Source organism: Artibeus jamaicensis, unplaced genomic scaffold (assembly GCF_021234435.1).
Source record: "Artibeus jamaicensis isolate MK-2021 breed Jamaican fruit bat unplaced genomic scaffold, CSHL_Jam_final scaffold_1283, whole genome shotgun sequence".
Taxonomy (NCBI): domain Eukaryota; kingdom Metazoa; phylum Chordata; class Mammalia; order Chiroptera; family Phyllostomidae; genus Artibeus; species Artibeus jamaicensis.
The window spans coordinates 17699036-17720920 of NW_026522028.1; the positions used below are offsets into that span (position 1 = coordinate 17699036).

Here is a 21885-nt window from a genome sequence, read left to right on the forward strand (position 1 = left end):
TTATATTTTCTTAATACTTAGCTACTAAAAATATAACTTTACAATGTTTACTTCAGAATTAAAGCTTGGTTAAAGTAAATTACTTGGCTAGTATTTTTCTGGCCTAGTTTGGCTGCACCTCAATTTCACCTCTAGAAAGTCAAGACTATTATGCTTATTTTACCAAATCTAGTTTTAGGGAGAAAAGAAAAACCATAATTATAGATACATCTGGTATCTACATTTGCAAGGATGATCCCCATAGTAAGTACTAACTATGAAGAGAAAATGTTATAAAAGTAGATTTTCCAGAGTTTGTAAAACACATAGGCTAATGGATTTAATTCTAACACACCCTTAACTCCTTAACATATGAAGATCTTTTACCTCCATCCGATTCACATCATGGGGTTGTTGGTTTGCTGGCATGGAATCAGAATAAGAATCAAATAAGGTACACTCCCACTTGGTCTTAGGAAAGGCTAAGAAGAAACAAAAAGAATGCATATGTCATAGCAGGTACTGTTTCCTATATAACAACAAAATCAGCTAGCTCCGATATACTAGTTATGGCACTCATCATGCTGATGTAGTATTTTAAGTTCTCTATATGTACAACGTGGAACTCCTATCACCCCATTTAAACGTGATGAAACTGAGAAACCAGGGAGTTAAGCAACTTACTCAAGGTCATAGAGTTGGTAAATCGCTGAGCAGGAACTTGAATTGCCAGCAGTCCTGCTAGAAGGTCCATGCTTTTGGCATTTAGTGTTGTAACATAGTCATCTTCCACATTAACCATCACTATCACTAAAGTTTTAACTAATGCTACTAGCATAATGTTTTAGTAGTAACTATGGTGATACCAGAAACATTAAGGAAATTCTACATTCTAGCTATTCTTGTTGGAAATAGCTGAGATCTTATAATATGTGCCCAAGAAAACTATAAAATACTCCTTTCTTCTGATTAGAAAGAATAACAAAAGAGCACAGGTTCTTACTGATTTAGAAGTAAAGAAATAAGTATCATGTTATAAATCTCTAACACAGGGGCTGTTAGTTGGGAGACTGACTGGATTAGCATGAGGAAAACTGATACTACTAAGTAAACTGATAATTAACACTCAGTGCTGTTTCTTAGAAGTGGATTGTTTCATCACTTTTGCACAAAGTAATTAAAGAAGAAATGTTTTAACAACTAGAAAATTTGTCAATATTCCAGAGAGGAAAAGCCGATTAGGGTAGACAATAAACAAAAGTTACAAATCAAATTTGTCAAGACCAGCTATTAAGAAATTTTAATACTATGTTGATATTATGATTTATAATAACAAATATGTATTTGATCTTCATCACCATTTCTGGCACAGAGCTCCCACACTCCTAGGAATTTAATAAGTAATGAGAGCAATGGTGTCTCTTGTTATGTTAATGAAGAGCGACTTTTGAAACCCACTATAGGGTGTTCACCAGGTTGCCATGTGGTTAGAGGACTGGAACTTTCAGCTCCAGCCCCTTATTTCCCAGGAGGGAGAAAGGTGAGGTTGAATGGCCAATGACTTGTCAATCATGATTATTTAATGAAGTCTTCATAAAAACTCAAAAGGATAGCTAGTAGATCTGTTTGGGTTTTTTTTTTTTTTTTTTTTTTTTTTTAGAAAACTTCCTCATTAGGAAACCAGACTACTTCCATGTGCTGTCATGCTGGGCCCCAAGCTTCAGGAAGACAAAAGCTCCTTTGTTCGGGACCTCACCCTTTGTATCTCTTCCTTGGCCTGTTCATTCATATCCTTAACATCACTTGTAATAAATTGGTATTCTAGTGAGTAAACAGGTATTCCTGGATGTTATGAACCATTTTAGCAAATTAATCAAACTCAAGAAGGGGATCCTGGAAGCCTGATTTATAGCCAGTCTGTCAGAAGTACAGGTAACAGCCTGGAGTCATGACTAGCATCTCCTGGGGGCAGAACCCTTTACCTGTGGAACCTGATTCTATCTCCAGGTAGATAGTATCAGAATTGAGTAGAGTTCTCACACACAAGAATTGCTTGTTGGTGTGGGGAAGCATCCACACGTACACATCGGAATTGGGTCCAGGAAATCTCACCATGTTTAAAAAAATTTTTTTGCATCAAGTGTTTAAAATAAATTGGCATTGATGTTAATCCTTTTTCACCCTCCCATCTTCACCAGGGTTTGAAATACCAACTTCCCTCCACAGTAAAGTACTGGCCAGTAAGCAACAGCTACCGTAGACAGTTGAGTACAAGTAGTTTATATTGCTCATTTGGTAACTCTGGTCTGAACTTCACTGATGTCAGATCAGGCGACCACAGGCCCTGGTGATTTTTTTCTGACTATAGCAGATGGTCTCACTCTTTCCCTAGTAAAACCAGCAAAACACTTTTCCAAGTACTATTTCTCAATCCAATCCCAAGAGCAGTTTTAACTGAGATAAGACTTCTCTTTCTAGTTTACCAGTGATCTCACTAGAATTGCATGACTAATGCCCTATCATGAGGGGGTCTTTCTAGGTAAAAAGCTAATACTTTCAAAAACAACGGATGCCATAAATTAACTGCTAAATCTCCCTCCAGCATGTCCTCATCTCTGCATCTCCACTGTCACCTCCCCAGTGCCAGCCTCTCCACAACTCCTGACTGGACAACTGCCATAACCTGGTCTTCTGGTTTCCGCCCTTGCTCCTCAAAAATTGCTCTGTGGTGAGCAACCAGCAGGATCCTTTCAAACAACAAATATGATTGTGTAAGTTCCTGCTTGAAACACGTCAACATCTTTGCCCATGATTTAACCTTATCCCCATCCCCTCCAGCCTGGGGTCTTTGTGCTCCAGCTACTATGGCCTGAACTTTACATACCTCCCATGCTCCAAGCCCCGTCTCAGGGTTTCTGCAACATACGTGCTGTCCCCTCTGCCAGAGCCCACTCTTCCCCCTCCTTCACCTACATAGCCCTTAGCTCATCCTTCCTGTCTCAGCTCAAACATCTAAGGAACTCTTACCTAAGGTTACACACCCTCTTAATGCAGCCTTACATGAGTCACTGGCTACTTAGCAACTGCTGTTCTCATGAGGATGGAACAAGGAAAGATAATCTAAGACCTTTTCCAGATCTAAGCACAAAAGGTATACTCTTGATGACTAATCACATTTACTTTTGACACTGTTCCGTCTTGCCGATAATCACCCATGACTAAGCTCTCATGTTTTTAAGAGACCTTTCCTGCCTAAAAAGTGAGAAAGGTTATTGAAAGCACCAGATGTTTCTGCACCCTTTCAATGGAAGCTATACTTCTCTGAGTAACACAAATCAGATCACTGCCCACTTTCTCTGAAAAGGGCAAGAGAAACTGTTAATGTGTCCAATCTTCTAAAGGAATTGATATGTTTCAGATACACCATGACTTTTTCCTATCCAAAGGGTTTGTGGTGTTAACTGTTTTATTACTAAGAAAGACAAAGAGAGTTGACTTCTATTCCAGTCTTCTGGTGTGCTAGAATGTTCCAGATCTTTATCTGATTGTAGTAATATGGGTACACACATAAGTAAAAATTCATCAAGTATATGTTTAAAATTATAGCTCTTTGCCGATTTCACTGCATGTAGTTTTTTTTTAACTTTTTCGTTATGTATAACAGTTCTATTTCATTTCATTGCCCAAGGCCACTTGGGGACACTGGGATGCACCTAAAGATGCCAAATCATCACTTGGCTGTACAGGAAGATAGTCCTCTTCATTCTATATCAGCTAAGAAATTTAGTAGTTGCCTACACCATAATCTTCATGAAAGGGTAAGTGACTTTGGTTCAAATCCATCCAGAGAGTACTAGAACGAAAATAGCAAATGGCTTACACACAGACCACCCCTATTATTCACATTGTAAGATATGAAGATCTGATATTGGTTAAAAGGCAATAACTGTAGATACAAAGGACTCCCTTTGTACCTACAAAAGGTACTGGTACTGGTACGGACTCCCCGGTACCAGTCTGTGGCCTATTAGGAACTGGGCCGTAAGCAAAGCTCAACCGAGATCCTCCTCCCATCTCCCTCCACATCCACAGTGGGAGAGTGAAGTTCACCTGAGCTCTGTCTCTTGTCATCTCCCCACCAGCCCCTGCTCCATGAAACCAGTTCATGGTGCCAAAAAGGTTGGGGACCGCTGCCCTAAAGTGTCTGGACACTATTAAAGAAACAAAACTTTCTTGTAAGGTCTGCATGGAAAATGTCTGAGGATTACAATTGATAGTGAGGCCTTACCTGCTTGCAAGTATTCTGGCTGCAGAGTTGGAGGGAGGGTCTCAGGCAGAGGATAGCCGTTCTTCCGGGCCACAATGAGATGAAATGCAGCACAGAACTCAGGCAGGGTCAGGGCTCCATCACAGTCAGCATCACTAAGTTCCCTAAACATAACAGATGCCATGAGTACCTAACACCAGGCTTAGAGGAAAATTTACTCAGCTTCAAACATACAAACACAATTTCCAGGTTCTCTGGTGGTGAGCCTGCTGAGCCCCAAAACCCTTATGAAATCTCAAGGGACCACTTAGAGGAAGAAATAGTATGATTGATAGCACTGGTATCAGTGGCACTTTATAAATAAAACTTTAAGTTCTTCAGGTTCTCTGGTAAGTCTGTTTTACAATTCAGAGTACACAAGATAAGCAACCATGACACAAAAAGTAAAATGATGCCCAGAATTCCACAGTTGACAGCCTTTTGGTGAATGTGTAGTGTGAAGAGCTCCTGACTTGGTGCTCAAAACTGTCAAGAGGATGGGCTAGCCCCAGACCTTTCATAGTTATCTCAGCCACTGTACAGTTACTAGAGCTCAGGAATGAACGCCTCATTTTTAAGCTTTAAGGAAAAACCTTGAACTTTTCAAGTCACAAAAATGTTGTATCAAAAATTTGCTTGAGAATCCCCCCCTGGGAAAATATAAGTAAGCTCAATAAATACCAGTTGGATGTTTTCAGATAAAACTAGCAACTAAGGGAGGCTGGAACCAGATAAGACAGAAAGGAAGAAAGGGATAGTCTTGAAAAGGCTTATCTTTGCTTCAGTCATTGTTTTCCACTAAAAGCACAGACCTATTTACTCACCACAAAAGAAACCTATTTGCCAAAGTAATTAAGACCCTCTAAACTCAACCAGTCTCTAAGGTATACAGAGACAAGTATACTTGTGTTAGGACAAGTAGAGAGATAAGACATATGAAGATGTACTAGGAAGGTGTTACTATTTGAAGAAAAGAATATCGAAGGTAAGCTCCATTCACATCCTCCTTCCTCTAGAATATTTAAAATGCACCAGCCCTGAAACAGCAGCTCCTCGGGCTGAGGATTACAGGGACTGCTGCCCATGCAGGATGGAGACAATACCATTCAGCTTTCGTGTATATGTCTCCACAAAAAAATAGGAAGCCTTATATCATTATGTTAAGACTGGGAATTCTGCCCAAACAGACTGTATTCTTCTGAAAATGATAACTTCTTTTTTTCCCCTAGCTTTAAAATCAAATATATGGCTTCTTGTTAAAATTATGGTAGAATATATTGCTAATGAATAAATCTACCTCAGGATCCCAGGTACACTGGCATGCACAAGGATTATCGCAATAGTTTTCCAATAAAATGCAGCTGGCTGGTGTAGCTCAGTAAGTTGATCTTGGGCCTATGAACCAAAGATCACGGTTGGATTCCCAGTCAGGGCACATGCCTGGGTTGCAGGCCAGTTCCCAGCAGGGGATGCACAAGAGGCAACCATATATTGATATTTCTCTCCTTCTCTCTTTCCCTTCCCCTCTAAGAAAAAGTGATAAATTTTAAAAATCTTTCAAAAGATTTATTTTATAAATGCAGAAAACATGATAACCAATTTTAAGTGCTATCGTAATTTTTTGTAAATCTTCATGAAAAAAGTTTACATCAATATCCCAGTGTTTTAATTATATCTTTAGAGCTGTGCAGCCTCTGGCCCAGTTGTGAGGAAGAACAGCCCCCACACAGCTGGGAGTTTATAGAGACACCAAACATTTTCATAAATGCGAATGGAGCCATCTGCACCTTCTTGGCACAGCCCATTTGGAGCCAGGGCTGCGGCCAGCTCGGCAGCAAGGTGCAATTCATGCCATAGCTGCAAGTCTAAATTAGGGCTCAGCTGATAAACACCAGCCAAATATAGGAATCTCACACGCAGATAGAATAGTTAAATTTAACTTAGTTCCAAGACATTTGTGGACCTTCTGTTCACCTGGCCTGATAAAATAATATAAAGAATAGCTTTTCAGTAACCTCTTGTTACTTGCATCACACCAAGTAGAAAAATCTGAAAATAAAATACACAAGATGGAAATTCTCATGTGCCCACACACATTATTGCTTAGACTGAAAAGGGATCTTGATGAGGAAAATAACTAGGAAATTTTAAAAATAATAGCTAATATGGCCCTGGCTGATGTGGCTCAGTGGATTGAGTGCCAACCTGTGAACCAAAGGGTCACTGGTTCAATTCCTAGTCAGGACGTATGCCTGGGTTGCAGGCCAGGTCCAGTTGATGTCTCTCTCCCTCTCTTTCTCCTTCCCTTCCCCTCCCCTCTAAAAATAAATAAATAAAATCTTCAAAAGTAAATACTAGCTAATACATACAGTGTGCAGTATGTGCCAGACACTGTTCACTGATTGAGCTTTTCATACAATAACTTAATTTTCACAGCAATAAAATTCTAAATTCTATTCACTCTCTTACTTTGTTAAAAAACAAACAAACATACATTAGTCCTGGCTGGTGTGGCTCAGTGAATTGAGCATGGGCCTGCCAACCAGAAGGTCACCAGTTCCATTCCCAGTCAGGGCACATGCCTGAGTTGCAGGCCAGGTCCACAGTGGGGGGGGCACCTGAGAGGCAACCACACATTGATGTTTCTCTCCCTCTTTCTCCTTCCCTTCCCCTCTCTCTAAAAATAAATAAAATGTTTTAAAAAATCATTCAAAAAATAAAACTTTTGAAATGCAACAGTAGGAACTAAAGAATGAATATGGATGACTGTATCATACAATGTGGCATTAATTGTACTTACCATATATAGGAGAGTTCTGGAATGGAAAGCTTTGATTTGGTGAAGAAGTTCTTGGCCACTGAACCTGTCAACAGCCATTGTTTAAATAAATCATTAATTAATATCTAGAGTAGCTTTTATATTTAATGTCAATGAATCACCATTTTTTCTTTCAACAATCCCTACCATGTAACCACAAACACAACATTAAAGCAACTATGAATCATGTGGCTAGAAAACAAAGTGTGAACAGCTTTTTGAAAGAATATGTCAATTACAACAGGGCAAAAGAAGCAATGATGTAATTCTTATTATGACATGCAAATTATGAGTTCCTGTTTCATTTTTACTGAAAATGTGCAAAATTTTACTAAAAACTCAAAAGACAAATTTCAAAATTATTAAAGTAAAAACCTGTCAAGTATTTTAATGAAAACATATTACAGAATCATGGTAGAAAACAGAAAAAAAGAAGAAAATTAACACCATTAATCTCATCACACAGACATTAAGACAGGTCTCTTAAGCAGAAAAAAAAAACAAAAAACAAAAAACAAAGACACTGAAATAGAGAACAAGGGATAGTGACCAGAGGGGAGAAGGAAGGGAAGTTAAGGGGAAAATGGGGGAGGGATTTGGAGGAACAAATAGGAAGGACACAGGGACGAGAACTAAGGGGGGTGGAAATGGGAGGGAGGTGGGGAGCAAGGGGGGGGGGGAGGCTGGGATGGGAAAAATAGACAAAAAACTGTATTTGAAAAATAACTAAATAAAATTTAAAAAAAGACAGGTCTCTTGAGAAAGAGTTTTTGTGAGATAAAGCTCTTTGATGGCTCTTTAAGAAACTTATACAGGAACCTCTTGCTACTTTCTTGATTCAATGTAAATTTATCGGTATCAATTTATATCAGGTAGTCATTCCATTTTACATGTTACAGAGCTGCACTTAAGTCCTAACTGCACTTAAACTGCTGGACCCAACCATTATTGAGATTGCAATTTGTAGGCTTTCAGCTCTCAAAATAATTTCACAATTCAAAAGCCTCAATTCTAACACAAAGAATAGTTGAATCAAAGCCCCAAGCTGTATTTTAAGCTGGTTAAAGTCAAAAGTCATTCTATGGCAATTACAAGTCTTCTCATTGGCCTCAAAACAATGAATTAAAATGGATCCTAAAGCAGGCCTATCTTCCTCGGATAGATTATGAAGGATCAAAGGCAAAGGGCCCTATATGCCATACAATGGAATTACTCAGACATAAAAAGGAATAAGGTTCTGACTACATACTACAACATGGATGAACCTTAAAAATATTATGCTAAGTGAAAGAGGTCAAACACAAAAGACCACATAGATTATTTCATTTACATGAAAAGCCCTGAAGAGGGACCTAGCTGGTGTAACTCAGTGGATTGAGCATGGCCTATAAACCAAAGGGTCACCAGTTGGTTTCCTAGTCAGGACACATGCCTGGGTTGCAGGCCAGGTTTCCAGTAGAGGGCATGTGAAAGGAAACCACACATTGATGTTTTTCTCCCTCTCTTTCTCCCTCTCTTCCTTCCCCTTTCTCTGAAAATAAATAACATATTTTTTTAAAAGCCCAGAATAAGCAAATCTATATAGAAAGAAAATAGCTTAGTAGTTACTTAAGGCTGGGAGGTGGGAAGAGCAGGAATAAAAAATAATTGCTAATAAGTAGGTGGTTTATGGAAGAAGGTAATGAAAGCCTTCTAAATTTAAATTCTGAAAATAATCTGTGAACACACTGTATACGAGAGCCACTGAGTAGTACAATTTAAATGGGTGAATTTTATGGTATGTGAATATCGAAATAAAGATGTTTTTAAAAAGAGATATCACCTAATGACAGTATATGAAGCCCTTCTGGCCTTGGTCAAACTCAGTTTTTTAAAAAGCATTTGTGAGAATGATCAGGGACATCTGAACAATGAAGACTTCATAATAAATACTAAGGAATTCATTTTTTAACATGTGCCAATGAATTATGGTTATGCTTTTTAAAAAGGCTTTTTCTTTAGAGACACAGCCTAAAAAAATAATACAATAATGGCCCTGACTGGTGTGGCTCAGTGGATTGAACACGGGCTGTAAACCAAAGGGTCAATGGTTTGATTCCCAGTCAGGGCACATGCCTGGGCTGTGGGTCCGATCCCCAGTGGGGGCCACATGAGAGGCAACCACACATGGATGTTTCTCTCCCTCTTTCTCCCTCCCTTCCCATCTCTAAAAATAAATAAATAAAATCTTTAACAATAATAATAATAATAAAGAATACAAGAATAAACTCTGTGTTTTTAAATGGGAAAAGGACTTGGACAGACACTTCTCCAAGGAAAACATACAGAATATCCAGAGACACATGAGGAGATGCTCAATATCATTAGCTATCAGAGAGATGCAAATTAAAACCACAATGAGATACCACTTTACACTGGTCAGGATGGCTATCAAAAACAAAGCAACAAACAACAAATGTTGGAGAGGGTGTGGGGAAAAGGGGACCTTAGTTCACTGTTGGTGGGATTGCAGACTGGTACAACCATTATGGAAAACAGTATGGAATTTTCTCAGAAAACTAAACATCGACCTGCCTTTTGACCCAGCAATTCCACTGCTAGGATTATATCCTAAGAATCCTAAAACATCAATTTCAAAGAACCTATGCACCACAATGTTCATAGCAGCACAATTTACAATAGCCAAGAGTTGGAAGCGACCTAGGTGCCCGTCAGTAAATGAGTGGATCAAAAAATTGTGGTACATATACACAATGGAATTCTATGCAGCAGAGAGAAAGAAGGAGCTACTACCCTTTGCAACAACATGGATGGAACTGGAAAGCATTATGCTGAGTGAAATAGGCCAGGGATTGAAAGACGAATACCATATGATCTCACCTTTAACAGGAAGCTAAACAACAAAACAAACAAGCAAGCAGAATAAAAACAAAGACACTGAAATAGAGGACAAAGGGACAGTGACCAGAGGGAAGAAGGAAGGGAATTTAAGGGGGGAAAAAAGGGGAGGGATTTGGAGGAACAAATATGAAGGACACAGGGACGAGAACTAAGGGGGTTGGAAATGGGAGGGAGACGGGAGCACGAGGGGGGGGCTGAGATGGGAGAAATAGACAAAAAAACTATACTTGAAAAATAACTAAATAAAATTATTAAAATTAAAAATTAAAAAAAATTTAAAAAGAATAAACTCTGTGTTTTATATGCTCACAACTGTAAACTTACTTTTTCCTACCCCATATTTTCAAATGAAACAATCTGGTAACTGCCTCAAAATCATCTGGGGTGAGAGAGGATATAGATAAAACAAAATCATTGGGGCTATGTGATAGGGGTTTGTTATACTAGCACCTCTAGCCATATCTATATCTGAAATTCTACAAAATAAAAAAGTTAAAAGAAAGTAAAAATATTCCTAACGGCCACCTATTTGTATTTGTCTAATCATTTGTATACATTGTGAAGAAACTCACTGAAGCAGTGGGTAAGATTAGCAAGCAGTCAGTACTTGTGATCTGTGTTCCTGCTTATTTCTTTAAAATCATGTTGTTAGCATTATTAATTTGTTGTATCTACAATATTCTAGCTTCAATGAAGCCATTACCACCAATCAAAAAATGACAGCTGCACTTATACAAGTATATTTCAATTATACACCTACTTCACAAAAGAAAATTAATCTTAGTCCTCACTTCAATATCAGGTTACAATTATTAAGGACATATTGTTATTCTTCAGAATGAAGTAAAAAAAAGTTTTATGAATTTTTCTTCCCGAATCTATGATTTCACTGTTTGTTTAGTTAGTCTTCAGCTCAATAAAATGTAGGCACGCAGGAATTAAATCAATTCCTCTCAGCTTGAATTTTATATAAGACTTCAACAAGAATACATATTTCTGAAGACAACCCAGAAGAACTGACATGTGGACATAAAAATGCTGGCCAAATTTTCCTCCCATATCTTAATTTCTCTCCGAAAAACCAGAGGAGAAAGTGCTGAGCCAAAGAAAACGAGTATGAATTTGAACTTCTAAGGCATATATTAATATAACATAAGGAGACTGTGATGCTAGGTCTACAAGGCTACACCACATCTTTCTCTAACTCTAATATAATTAGTAACCAATTAAAGATGTTGCCTTGGTGTCACACCCTATCCTGTTAAGAACTGCCCCAGCTAATAAATCACAGGGTCTAGTCTAGGTTCCCCCAAATTCCTATGTAACCCCTTTAAAACTAAAACATAATTTCCCAAATGTCATTCCCAAGCCTTTTTATGCATGGTTTGTAGTTGATCTTACAGGGAAACAAATCGAAGTCACAGAAGGTTGTCATACACATTTTGTACGAACCACTTCTCAAGACGTGTACTGTTATTTATTTGAGACAATGATCTGGGATGCACATTCTCACCCATCAGCCTTTAGTACCTGAAATGAAGGAACCCGGGTCTGGCTGAAGGGATCGGAACTGATTGACATAGTACTCTCGCTGCTCTTCTGTTATCCTCCACGGTTCATCTGGGTAATTACTGCTGTTATCTTGTGGTTCTCTCTCCACTGAAAAAGACTTCAAAAATAAATAAGCAAATGCTTAGAGAATCTCTCTTTAGTGAGATGAAGTACAAATATTAAACACCCATAAAAGTACCATGCATTATACTTATTTTTTCCCAAGGGAATAATTTAAATGCCTTATAACTGGAAGGTAAACTTCTGAAGAGCCGACCCTCATGCTTTGTAGTTTTTTGTATTTTCCAAAGTTGTTAACGGGACTGACTGAGCATGAAAGACTAAACACTCAGTGAGTGATGAAAATGTTTCCAATGTAATGAAGGAATGGTAGAAAAATGATTGTTCTTATCTTCAAATATTCACATTTTGATCCTTTTGGATAGCTGAGTAGATAGCAAAATAATCCATTCTTTTTAAACCATACAATAGTCTAGATAAGATATAACTGCATCATTTTTTTCCTGAGACATTTCCATTGTATAAATTTGGGTATTAAAAGCTTTTATTCAAATCCCACCTCCCAAGTCCCACTCAAGAAGCAAGTCAGGATCACCCAACCCCTCAGCCCGCATTCGTGAGCTGCGGTTAATATTTAGTATTGGAGCTAATGTTATACCATCAGGAAGAACAATGATATGACAACAAATGGGGTAACAGGGGTGCATCAGACATGCCACTAGGGGGCGTGCAAGCCAAAGTTGAGGCTTTAAGGATGGGGAAAACCAGAGAAATGGTGCAGGAGAAAACAAAGCTTGGCTGCACTGTGGGAAAAGAAGCAAAAATGGTGATTCTAGAAGGAGGGGCCCGGGGATATACTCCATCCTTCCCATCTACTCTAAGGCTAAGGAGCTACTGCAAAGAGACACCTTCACAGAACCAAGAGGTCAACACAAGGAGGGTAAGCCATTAGGACAAAAGTAGAGTAGAAAACAAAAGGAAAAGCCATTACTGCTAATAAACTATCAGGTTGCCACTTATGAGCGCACTATCAAGGAATTAATCATTAGGAGGGCATTCTCTCCACTATCCCTAGAAAAGAAAGCAAACCATCTCTGCCCTGTTCCCCTCAAAATACACACCACATTCCAGGAAGTTATTGTTCCCAGAAACACCTGGCTCTTTCTGATGACATTCAGAGAAGAAATGAGACTATAAAACTTTGAGCTGTGCTATAATCTTGAGACGTTATCTCTGAAGTTTTCATACTAGGTGAGTTTCTACTCAATGTAAATCAAACCATTTTTTAAATGTCCTGGAAGCCACTATCCACATTGAGTTATGTTAAATTCAGAGTGCTTTAAAATTTACAAAGCATTTCGCAGATCCCTATGTCATCCAGCATCTCAAAAAACTGGACAGGTAGAAACAGGAGGTACCACATCCTTTTCCCAGATAAGGAAACTGAGGCTTAGAGAATTTGAGAGACTAATCCATATCCTTAGGTGAACCCTGCAATCGGCAAATAACTGCCCTCTTATTTATCTGTTGTTCAAAGCTAGGCTCTTGGCGTATCAGGTTGTTTTGTATTCTTTGTAACTGGGTTGCTACCATCTGAGTTATTTTCAGAAAACCCCTATTCATTACGGTAAGAAACAAACAATATAAAGAAATAAAGCAAGGAAGATCAAAAGTCAGTCTGAGCACCCAATGGACCACACAACTTTCCAAAACACTCCCACCAAATTGCAGAGCCAAAATGAAATGGTCCAGGCAGCAATTTCTGAATGAGCCCAGATGTCTGAGCAGGTTCCAGAGACAGAACCCAGGGTTGAGGCTGTCAGTGTGTGCTGGACTGGGTTCCTGGCCAGATGGTAATATCTAGAGCTACAGGAGCACTGCTCTCCAGGTCAGCACTGATAGAAACAGCTGCAGTAAAAAAAAAACAACAACGAAAAAAACACCACACACACACACAGAAAAATTTAGGCATGGAGGGAGGCAGGAGAGAAAAGAACAGCCACCTACGAGTAAACACTTAAGCAGGCAGAGGTGGTTCACAAAGCCAGTGGGACATAAGTGGAAAGTTCAGTCTCACTGCTGTCTTGAGAATGAAGGTGCCAATATCTCTATGGTGCATATGGCTGCTGTGTTCCCTGGTTCTTACATGGAAGCTACTACTGCCCTGGAATATATTCCTTCCCTCCAGGAACTGAAGCTGCCCATATTCAGTTGTTGTTGTTAGTGTCAGCCCATGTTTGTTCTTTCTCCAATTCCAGGACCACTGCTCGCTCTACTTCCTCTCCCACAGGAATTCCTCTGTTTAAAAACTTACAGGATGACCTATTGCCTCATTTTTCAAAATCCACCTTCTCCACCTGGCCTTTAGGGCCCATATAATGTAGCCTCCTCCTAGCTCACTCTCAGCAGGCTTCTGATTGCTCACTCTTCATGTTTCAGATTCGTGTCTATGTCCTAGGATACCCTTCCTCTGATTCAGCCTGCTCAGATCCCACCTATCAAGTCCCTCTGTCTCAAAGGTTCTCTGACATACTTGCCAGGCCCACAGCCACTGCAAAGGGCACTGCAATCCCCCAGCTCTGCTGTAATGGTGGGCCTGGCAGCCACATGTGTACTGCATGACCACTTCATCTCTCGGTCTCACCTGAGTCTGAGTGCCAGGGGCACACAGCTGCTCACCTGTGGGATGCTCTGGCATAGAAAGCTCTCCTCTAGTAAGAACAGCATGGGCTAGGTACTCGTTCTTTGGGATGTGGATAAAAAATATGAAGACCAAGAAGCAGGGAGAGCAGACCCTGAACACTGCACCTTCTGTAGATGTATGGGCCATGATGTAAAATAAGGGTCACATTGGACTTAAAGCCATGAGGGAGCCAGAGCCAAGCATAAGCAGAATCTGTGAAGTAGAGAAGTACTAGAAAGAGTAGGGGCCGGGGATGGTTGTTGGCAGGCAAGTAAGTGGACAGCAAAGACAACTAGGGCAAAGGCTTGTTCATGGCAGACCAAGCGTGAACAACCAAGAACTCCTGCTCCTCGGAACCACTCCTTGTCTCTCATTTCTTGGATTCCAATCTGAATCCTAATTCCTCCTCCTTTTTGAGAAAACTTAAGCTGGCAAGAATAGCTCCTATTCCCTACAACTAAAAAGGTCTTACAACAACGAAAGAGGGCATGTGGACATTGTGTAACATGTATATTGTGCAGCCCTTCTAGTGGGTTTCACTAAACATGTTAACCTATCCCCTTCTCTTTCTCCCTGCTTCTCACAGAATGTTTTAACTGACTTAATAAACCAAGTGACTTAAGCATCATAAAGTTATGAATCCTTATTATACTTATAATATCACCATTTTGAACATTTATTGTTCTTGGTTTTCATCACTCAAGTTTCAACCTGGAAGGCTAGAACTGTATCATACATTCCTTTACTCCAGACAAAGTCCCTGGAAGGCACATTGCAGATGCTAAAAATTAATATGAGGTCCACTCTTTGACAGGCTCTGGTAAGTTCAGGGGTATTTCTTATATTGAAAGAGATGCAGAAAGGCTACTCCACATTGTGCTTAATGGAAGAAAATTTGTGAGTCCAGTTCATAATCTCAAGTTTGGGATCTATCAAAAGAAGTCCCTAACTGCCTTCCTGTAGTTTACCAATGGTCTAATGGCTATGGGGAGTTCTCAAGTTCTGTATCCATTAAGTGAGTATTTCAGGGACAGGTAAGGGCATATGGAAAGGGTAGATCACATTCCACATACCCTTAGACTGAAATATTCCAAAAGAAAGCTGATCCATTTAGAAAAAGCAAAATGATCTGAACTCTGCTGCATAAAGTGACCCGCTCATTCATTCATTCATTCACAGATACTTACTGAACACCAACAATATCCCAGACACTAATCACTAGGAATACACTGATGAACAAACACATTCTTTTTCCCAAGAAGCCTAAAGTCCACTTAGGGAGAAGTATAGGCAATCTCAAAACGGTGAAGCACATGCTATGGTAACACAGGGTACGCTAGAGCTTCGCTACTCAAAGTGTGGCCCTCAGACCACCCACATCAGCATCACCTGGGTACTTGTTAGAAATACTGAATCCCAGGTCCTACCCCACACCTAGTGAATCATAAAGTGTGGGAGTAGAACCCAGGAAGCTGTGGTTTAACAAGCCCTTCAGGTGATTCAAAGCACACTTGAGTTTGAGAAGCAATGCTAAAGACTATGCATGGCAAGGCAAGCAAAAGGAACAGCATTTGCAAAAACACCCCCAAAATAAGAGGAAATAGACATCTCCTGAAAGTAGTTCACTTGGGCTACATATAAATAAGCTCGGCTGCCAGTACAGAGAAGATGTTAGTGTAATTGCCTCGAGATGGTCCAAACAGAAAGCAGGTCCCAGATCACAAAGGCCCAGGTGTACCAGGTTAACAGGTTTAGACTGTATCTAGAAAACAGGGAGCCACAGCTAAGTATTAAACAAGATGCTGAAATCATCAGATTTGAGTTACAGGAAAAAAAAAACATTTCAGTGAGGAGAATGGAGGGGGGAAAGACTAAAGGTAAGATCATTTAAGGCCATATCAGTAACTGCGGCTCAAGGTCAAAGTGATCCCAGGGTAAGGAGGGTTATGACAGAAGTAAGACAAAAGGGTCGTAAGGCCACCACCAGAGAAAGACCTATTATAGTAGTCAGGTGGCAGCTCAGAACCTGTCTATCAGCAGCTAGGGGGCATCTCCTTGCAGGACCCAGAGACATGGAACCATCTCCTCCAAAGGAATCCAAAAGTGAACCACAACAATTAACCCAACTTTTCAGATAAAGTCAGTCACCTAAATCAGAATGTCTAATTGCAAAGATTGAAGGAAGGCACTGAGAAACAGGGGTGGGTGGGCTGTGAAGCCTTTGGCTTCCAAGTAGAAACCAGAACCAGAAAAAGCTCCACTTCTGCATGTGCCCTAAGAGACCTCCCCCATTTCAACTCCAGCTCCAGTGGTTTGGTTGGCTGGGTGGAGATATTTGCTGCTTGGTGCCAATTTTGAGTTCTGCCAGCATTTTTAAGAAAAAATAAAAGGAGAGAGAGAAATCATCCACATCTGTCTGCTTAAGTCACATACATATGGTTCATTATACAATTTCTCTAGACACAGGAGAATTAGATTTGCTTATATTTAAAACATTCAAACCCTTGGTTTTGTTTCAAGTGAAATGCAAATATTTGGCGCTGCAAGTTATTATCTCTGGGGAAAACAGGCTGTTTATAATGAAAGAGACTTCAAAAGACTCATTAAAAATAATAGTATTAATAAAATCCTAAAAGGTGACACTTACCCCTGAAGTATCTTAAAAATCAGGCATAGCTGAATAACATGAATTGCAAGGAAGCATTGTCAAGGGGAACTTCAGAAGGGTCTGTATATTGTTTCAACCATAGAACATTTCTGTTTAGAATATAATCCCACCCTGGAAGCATCTTATAATTGCTGCCTGTGAGTCCAGCCATTTCACCCAAGGGTGTGATGATCTTTCAACAATATCTTTTAGGTGCCTTAGTAAACAAACCATCTCGAATAGCAAAAGCTATTATTGAGTGGCTACCCACCCAGGAATGACATTTTCTAGGCTCCCTGGCACTTAGGTTCAGCCATGTGACTGAATTCTGGCCAATGTAATGTGAGCACGAGTGACTTGCACCACTCCCAGGCAGGGCTAGCACCGTATGGCACTTCTCTGTGCTCTTCTTACCCATTGGCCATTTGAATGGGGGATGGCACAGCCATGGGACGGGAGGAGTCCTGGAGCCTGAATCACCAATATGGAAAAAAGCTACCTGACAAAACTGTTAAGATGACTGAAAAATACATCTATCATCTTAAATCATTAAGAAGCGGGGCATATTTGTTATAGCAGCTGTCACCCTAACTAACCTAGCCTTCAAACAAGGCCCAAAATAAAGACAGACCTGCGCAGTCCCAACCACAGCCATCCCTACATTGAAGATGGAAGCATGAGGCCATCCTCATTTTGTAATTTGACCACCTAATGACATTGGATGATTTTAAGCCCAAATAACTTTCCAATTATAATGTGGTTGTTCATGCAGACTATCTACAGAGACAGCACACAGATGCATCTTTGCAATAGTCTTCCTACGTTTGATTAACAGGAATTTATCTTTCAGAGTATGTAGGAGATTCCGGGGAGGAGGTACACAGTGAAGAAAAAAAGAGGGCTGGAGGAAAACTTTAGGGAAACTGCTAAATGGGGAAATGAAGCTAAATGGAGCTAGAAAAGGAAATGGAGCTCAGCTATTTTGTTTTCACATTAAACCATTCTATATTATACTCTATAAACCTTGCTTATAGTCTGTCTCCCACCCCACTCTCACTATAATATCCATAAAGGCAGAAAATTTTGTCCATTCTGATCACTGCTATATCCTCAGTGCCTATCAAATAAGAAACACTCAATAAATATTTGTTGAATGAGTAAACAAATAAATGATTGGACAAATTTCCAATTCTGGTCCAGATACAGAAATGGTAACCTGGGATCTCCTATGTGACTAGGGCTGAACTCTACATGCACCTATCAAATACTGTCACCCGACAGTAAAGGCTGGGCCCTCTCCCTTATCTATGCAGTTAGAAAACTTTAATTTTTTTTAACTTTTTATTTCAAAATAAGTATATATTCACAAGTAGTTGCAATAAATCATTTCTACCTCTATCCGTAGAAAAGTTCATTTAAATGAAATCCTAACAGAGCAATTTAAGCTTATCAGTTTTTCCATGGAAACAAATGCACAATGGTATCTTTAACCACATATTGCCAGACTCACTTAGAGATCTATTTTCAACAACTCAGAAGAGGTTCTCTCTGAGTTTATTAGACAACACACAGTAGCTACTTAAGATAAACAAAAATCTTTAAATGACCATGACAGTCATAGGAGAATCGTAGGTAACACATATTCATTATTTTGCTTCATGCCAGACACTGTAAGAAACTAATATATATGACCTATTTTCATCTTCACAATTCTGTGCAGTGGGTCCTATTATTCACATTTTATAGAACAGGAAACTGAGCATTAAGGAAGGTAAGTGGTTTACCAAGACCACACACTTAGTAAATGGTAGAACCAGAACATGGATGGGGGTCCGATACTACTTTTAATCACCAAGCTCTGTGGTTCTCTCCCTCCCATCCATCCAGCCATCCATCCTCCTGCAACAATGGTGCCATTTCCTTTTCAGAACAACCTCACTGCAATTCCTAACACCATTGTGGCAATTTTGCAGATTGAGGATCTGAGCTTGAGATATGAATATTCTATAGTTACACCTCCCTCCTCATTATCTAGCTCAGTTGTAGATTTTGGACAGTGAACTATTAAAGTATACAGAGCACTGTCTTATTTCTCATATAATTTTTGCCCATCTGGCATGTTTTCACATCAGAAAAGGATCCTGTAGATAGCCATACCATACAGGCATTCAATCATTTCACTGTTATTTTAGTATGTGGCACTAGTGCTGTTTTGATTAACATAAGGAATGCTTATGAGTAATCATTGTCTCCAATTCTCCCATCAGAAGCCAAGATCTGCTCCAGAAGGGCATTTTTTCCTTTACAATTGTCAGGATTTTGTTGTCTGCTTAGAGGATAAAATGAGAAATCAGCAGTAAGAGAAGACTGGTGAGGACCAGACTTTTAGCACCAATGCACTAATGTCCCCAGCCCAACCCTTGCCATTTTAGTCAAGGCTGCTGGTCTCTTCTCCCCTATGTCCTCCCCTTAACATTCAACAGCCTGGGGTCAGATGAAAAACAGATGTGCCAAAAACGTGGGCTGAATTCAAGGAATGCTTTATAGAGGGTGAGGCTACAAATTAGAGGTGCAAAAAATGCCGGTTCTGGAGGCAGATACACTGGGTTAAATCTGGGATGGTCACTTACTCACCATGAGACTTGGGCCAGTTACCTAACTCCTGAGCCATCCATCCCCCACCTGAAAGGTGGTGCCATGGCCCACAGGGCTCTGCACATCTCTCTGGCCCCATCTCTCTAGCACTCCAAGCTCTAACACACAGGCCTTTCAGTTCTTTGGCTGTCTCCTCTCCATGCTATCTACACATGGTACTTCTGCTCACTCAACACTCACTCTACCTCTTTTAGCATAACTCCCTGCACTGCAGAGGCTGGACAGAGGTAAAACTACAACCGTTCCAAAAGCTTTGCTGCTAGAATTCCAGACAGGACTTCACGTTCTACTAAACAAATACTCCTACAAAAGACTAATTTAGAAGTGAGTCGCATGGTGAAAGAGGCAGGGAACAAAGCATTTATTCTGCTGGTCCAAGTCATGCATGATGTGGCGATGGTAGCAAATGCCCACTTCTGTAGCTTTCTGACTGTGGCAGAAGCAAGGCTCCCTAAGCCATCCAGTCCTGCTGTGTGGTTTGGGGAATTATCCTTGCAAGCTTAGAATAGTCTGAATCGTCAACCCTTCCAAAAACTGGTAGGCTACCCACATCCTATTTCTCTACCTAAATCCCTATTTGCTTAACCTAGCCAGAGTAGAATCTGTGGTCCACAACGAAGAACCCTGACTAACACACGCCCTTTGTCTAAGCTCTAGATGTGTCTTACCACCACGTGAGACACTCTTATCCTCACCTCCCAGCACCATCCTTCCTTTGTCTGGATAATCCCTAGTCATTTCTCACTTCTTTGTGGAAGCCTTCCCTCACTATCTAGCCCTAGGTTAGATTTCTCTGTTATATGCTATCAAAGTACTCCCTTGCCTTTAGGGAAATTGTCAGTTTTCCATTATATATACAAGGGTGGGATCATTTGATTCACATCCATCTCCCCTCCACTTGACTGCAAGTTCCCTGAGAGTAGGCATCAAATTTGTAGTCCCAGGGTACCCCTGCCTTGGTGGCTAACCCAATAGATGAGTACAGGATGTAACGTTGTAAGTAGTCTACCTTCCAAGACTGTTGGGAGGCCTGAAATGACATACAAATGCTAATGGACCAGTACAGCTCTGAGCCAAATAAACACTGAATCAGTAGTGACACTTGCTGGTATAGGCAATTGGGGGTATGACACCCCCTGCTCACCAAAGGTGAAGGGCAATACTGATGGATCTATATCAGGGCTGAAGAGGTGCTATTGTAAAGGAACCTTCCATATTCACAGCCTAGTACTATTAACTAACTGAGACCAAAAGGTCCTGGGGGATATGCTGGAAACAAACAACACTCTCCTTTCCAGCTTTAAAAAGTACTGTCTGAGATCAAGACTTCAATCGGGTGTTTTCAGCTACATCTGAGAGGCTAAATTTACCAAATCCATGTGAGTCATAGCTATTACCAGGGAAGTTCTGGACACCATAAGCCTTTAATACAGTGCCCGCACCTTGTAGAGAAAAGCAACATTGACCCAACAAATAAGATGTGTTTATTTGCTTTCATCAATAGTCTAACCAACCTATTGCGGGGATGCTAGACTTCTCATGTGGACCAGCCTACCATTTTGACCCTCCTCCCACTTTACTCCCTAAAGCAGTGGTCCTTGCATGTGCAATTAACTCTAGGGTTTGTGCTCCTATGAGAATCAAATGCCAGTGATCTGACAGGAGGCAGAGCTCAAGTGGTAATGGCAGTGACAGGGAATGGCGGTAAATACAGATGAAGATTTGCTCCCTCGTTCACCCATCTAGTGCTCACCTCCTGGTGCAGCCTGGTTCCTAAAAGGCTACTGACTGGTATCAGTCCGTGGCCACAGAGGTTGGAGACCCCTGCACTTAAGCATGGATTTTGCAAGGGCTTAGGGAACAAAATCACTCCTAATATCTACTGAGGCAATGTCTTTTTTCCAAAAACATCTTTCAATATCTATCCCAGGCATCCTCTTCTTATATTCTGGAGTGACCTTTAAGTGATCCAGTATCTTTTTTTAAAATATATTTTATTAACTATGCCATTACAGCTGTCTCATTCCCCCCTTTCATTCCCCTCCACCCTGCACACCCCCCCCCCCCCACATTCTCCCCTTTTAGTTCATGTCCATGTGTCACAAGTTCTTTAGCTTCTACATTTCCCGTACTATTCTTGCCCTCCCACTGTCTATTTTCTACCTACAGTCTATGCTACTTATTCCCTGTACCTTCTCCCCCATCTCCTCCTCCCACTCCTGTGTTGCTAACCCTGCATGTGATCTCCATTTCTATGGTTCTGCTCCTGATCTAGCTGTCCTCTTAGTTTGCTTTTGTTTTAGGTGTGGTTCTTAATAACTGAG

The 21885-nt window shown here is 40.3% G+C and overlaps 1 protein-coding gene across 3 annotated transcripts in view; it reads right to left on the minus strand.

Annotated features, from left to right (window-relative positions):
- The window catches only part of REPS2 (RALBP1 associated Eps domain containing 2), a 219772-nt gene that overhangs the window by 116623 nt on the left and 81264 nt on the right, over positions 1-21885 (minus strand). For all 3 annotated transcript variants that reach the window (XM_053655827.1, XM_053655826.1, XM_053655825.1), the window contains exons 6-9: positions 11535-11673; positions 7086-7149; positions 4268-4410; positions 367-461 (exon numbers count right to left, since the gene is read on the minus strand). In XM_053655827.1, the coding sequence (XP_053511802.1) occupies positions 367-461; positions 4268-4410; positions 7086-7149; positions 11535-11673 (441 nt within the window). The remainder of the gene's footprint in view (positions 1-366; positions 462-4267; positions 4411-7085; positions 7150-11534; positions 11674-21885) is intronic.